The 4,056-nt window shown below is 34.8% G+C and overlaps 1 protein-coding gene across 1 annotated transcript; it reads right to left on the reverse strand.

Annotated features, from left to right (window-relative positions):
* Positions 1-329: 329 nt before the first annotated feature.
* Positions 330-2,678, reverse strand: LOC115973242 (protein FAR1-RELATED SEQUENCE 9-like). The gene has a single exon (XM_031093498.1). It carries the CDS (start codon positions 2,676-2,678, stop codon positions 330-332), a length of 2,349 nt encoding a protein of 782 aa, XP_030949358.1.
* Between the last annotated feature and the right edge of the window lie 1,378 nt (positions 2,679-4,056).

The following is a 4,056-nucleotide window of genomic DNA, read 5'->3' on the forward strand; positions in this document are numbered from 1 at the left end:
TCCTTAAAAACACACTGTTAATAACATTAAACTGAAGCAAAAACAGTATTCCAACATAGGTCCTTAAAAAAACAAAACAAAAAACCAAATAAAACTATTTCATCATGATTAACAACATAGCTCCTTAAACATGGTTCCTTCAACTACTTGGACTCAATATATATATAAATTCCACCAAGGAATGATCATTTTGTGATTTTCTTCAACCACATGTACCTAAAGTAGAACAAAAAAAGGTATAAGTAAATTTGAAACATGAGATATATATTATTATAATAAAAAATTCTTAAAAAAAAAAAGACTCGAAAAATGTAATGAAAGAACTCACTTTATGCTAAATCATCAATATCATTGTCATCAACCTCTATAATGTTTTCTTCATCTTGGTAATCACTTCCTTCGCCATTAAATTGTTTACAAGTACGACGATTATGACCATAACCCCCACAAAGTTGATAAGATCGTCTTTTTGTCGTTGCACGAGCTAAGGATATTTCAAGCCCACCTTTAATTCTCCCACCAGGACCTTGTTTCTCGGTACTTTTCTTTCGACCTTTGGTTTGTGATACATGTGGATCTTTTATATTTAAAGGAACAATGACAGACCAGTCTTCTACTTCAACAATGTCAGCTGATTCACCACTCTTGTGATGCATATCCATTTCATCATCTTCCTTATCTTCAAGCAGTTCATTTTCCATTCCAAAAACTTTCTTAAGGGTATGGTCTAAGTCTGAGATTATCATTTTATATATATCTTCAGATTTTTCAACAAGGTAAGAAAATTGACTTACACGTTGACAAACATGGATGCTTCGTAAGGCTCTTGACATATGATGCTCATCCTCAAAGCTTGATCTATATTCTACACTTTTGAGTTCTTTATTTGCTTCTTTTGTCCAACGTTGTAGGATGTAGTGGCTAGGAATCTGAAAAATATTTTTAACTTGGAAGATTAATAACATGTGCCTACAAACAATTCCCATAAACTCAAAAAGTTGGCAGTCACATTCACAAACTTTTGATTCCAAGTTCAGCTTCACAATAAATGCATCATCTGGATCAAAGGAACTTGTTGCTTTGTACCTATAAAAAGTTCCATTTTTCTCAACCTTTTCCTTTGTAAAGTGGTTATTACTCACCAATTCTTTTTGGAACTTGTTAAATATGGTTCTCGTGTATATAGAAGCAGCTTGATGCTCTATTTTTGAGCCAATTACCAAAGAAGGTGTTTTATGTCTTGAATCAAAGTCTTCCTTCCTTTCTTTCTTATAACGACTGTCCACCGCCTTTGCAAATTTGACCACAAAATCCTTTAATGTAGTTCTTGAGTTAACAAAGGAGTCAAAGAACGCATTGATGCTTTCACTTCTCTGGGTGGTGTTCATTCCTGCAAAGAAAGTATTTCTATTGTAAACCGGTACCCATGACTCTTGAATATTATATAATCCTTCAAGCCATTCATTTCTCTCCAAGCCATAAGTCAATATTAGGCTCTTCCAAGCCTCCTCAAATTTTTCCACACTAGATGACTCACGAATGCATCTCTTCAACTCACGTTTGAATATTGAATTCTTATGATATATATGGGAAAGTTTCTCTGGAAATTTCTTCTTAATATGCCAAAGACAAAGACGATGACGAGTTCTTGGGAATACCTTTGCAATAGCTGCACCCATGGCTAAATCTTGATTTGTAATAATAGATTTTGGTTTCTTCCCCCACATTGCTTGAAGCCAAGTTTCAAATAGCCACACAAAAGTTTGTTCTGTCTCATCTTGCAACAATACACAACCAAATAAAATTGATTGACAATGATGGTTTAACCCCGTAAAAGGAGCAAATGGCATATCATACTTGTTTGTTTTGTAAGTTGTGTCAAATGTCACTACATCCCCAAAGTATTGATAAGCCATTCTTGATCGCGCATCCACCCCAAAAAAATTAACCATATGGTCAACATCATCACATTGAATTGCATAAAAGAAATTGGAGTTTTGAGCTTGTTGTTTTTGGCAATAATTAAGGACAGCTGAGGCATCTCCAACATCTAGATTTTTTCCCCTAACATCTCTCAAGTGATTCCAACAATCTCTACTTGTAAATGTTTGGTCACCTACATTGAACATCATGGCAACTTTTCCTGTTGGAAGACCTTCTTCACCAAATTTTTCAACTAGACTCTTAGCAGCGGTAGACATTTTTTTGTGGCATCGGAGGTATGACACACTCTTTGGACTAATAATACCATGATTGTGGTTGTTGTCAAATCCCTTCACAACCCATTTCTGCAACTTCTTATTCTTCATGACCCTAAGCATTGCTTCACATCTAGTTCTAAGACTTGAGCAACTTCTACGAGCCTTGTTTTCATCATCTCTACTCAAACCATTGTCTAATGCATTTTTTGTTTTGCACTGCCCTTTACTACAACATACATAAATACGACTTGTTACATCATCACTTCTGGGTGCTTTTTTACTCGTACGGATACGGATTCCAAAACCTTCTTTTTTGGCAAATTCTTTGTAAAAAGTTTCAACATCATCAAGGGAGTCAAATTGCATTCCGACATATGGCTTGGATTTCAACTCACAATCACCAAAATCTTCAAGCGGTAACTCTTGTTCTGATGGTCTCGAATTGTCTAGGGCATCATATAACTCTTCATGTTCCATTTGTGATTTAGTAACTATAAGAACCAATACAAATAATGAACAAAAAATAAAAATAAAAAATGCAAACATTTTAAATAAAAATGTTTAAAATGACAAAGATATAAAAATGTACATAATCATAATCAAACACTCAAATTGACTTGAAATTGTAAATATGACAAAGATATAAAAATGTACATAATCATAACCAAACACTCAAGTTGACACTCAAATTCAATTTTGACTTTGAAAACATGAAATTTTTTAAATAAAAAAAAATATATATTCCATTAGTCTAATTATGGATTTGGAACATGAAAACTAGATATTTCTGCCAGATAATGTTTTTTATTAAATTGCTCCAGAGCAGTTGCATCATCAAAATCATTAATTGGTTGGCAAATTGCTGTTTGTCCATTATTATATCATCATCAGCCACCTATATAAGTTCATGTCTCTTTCTCGCAAAAGAAAAAAAGAATTAATATGTTCATGTCTAGCTTCAGTGATGTCTTTTGTTTATCAATTTCTTCAACTATTCAATAGTGTAAGTCACAGTGTTAGTTTTTTTTAGAGCACTCACAACTTGGGGATGTAACTAGGGAACTACCAACGATGTAAGCTACAGTGTAAGTTTCTCTAAATTTACTACACATACAATGGTTTTAATAAATCTGTATTGCCACATGATTCTTTGTGAACCATTTACTGTGTTCCAGAAAAGGAAAAAAAAAAACAGAGCACTCATAACATAAAAGAAAGGAAAAATAGAAACAGAGTACTCATAATGGTGGAGGTGGAACAATGGTGGAGCTTAATGCGATTTGTACTCACAATAAAAACAGAGCACTCACAACACGTTAATGCGATCAGTTTTTTTATTTTATTTTATTATTTTTTTTTTGTGTGTGGCAGCAACTTGGAATAATGGTGGAGGAGCAGCAAACGGAGAGACAAAGGCTTGAACACCAAACGTAGAGAGAGAGCACTCACAATAGAAACAGAGAACTCACAACACGTTAATGCGATCGGTTTTTTTTTTTTGGCGGCAACCTGGAACAATGGTGGAGGAGCAGCAAACGGAGAGACAAAGGCTTGAACACCAAACGTAGAGAGAGAGCACTCACAACGCGTTCATGTGATCGGTTTTTTTTTTTTTTTGTGGCGGCAAACCTTGAACAATGGTGGAGGAGCAATGCAAACAGAGAGCAATTAGGCTTGAACGACCAACGTAGAGAGAGAGCACTCGACAACACGTAATGCGATGTGTGGTGTGTGTGTGTGTGTTTTTTTTTTTTTTTTTCCTGCAGCAACTGGAACAATGGGGAGGAAGGAGTACAAACGGAGACAAAAGGCTTGAAACACTGAAGGCGGAGAGAAGAGAGAGAGAGAGAGAGAG

The sequence above is a fragment of the Quercus lobata genome, unplaced genomic scaffold, assembly GCF_001633185.2.
Source record: "Quercus lobata isolate SW786 unplaced genomic scaffold, ValleyOak3.0 Primary Assembly Scq3eQI_1873, whole genome shotgun sequence".
NCBI lineage: Eukaryota > Viridiplantae > Streptophyta > Magnoliopsida > Fagales > Fagaceae > Quercus > Quercus lobata.

Excerpts from the sequence above, each read along its gene's own strand:
- LOC115973242 (XM_031093498.1), bottom strand. The coding sequence starts at position 2,678 with ATGGAACATGAAGAGTTATATGATGCCCTAGACAATTCGAGACCATCA.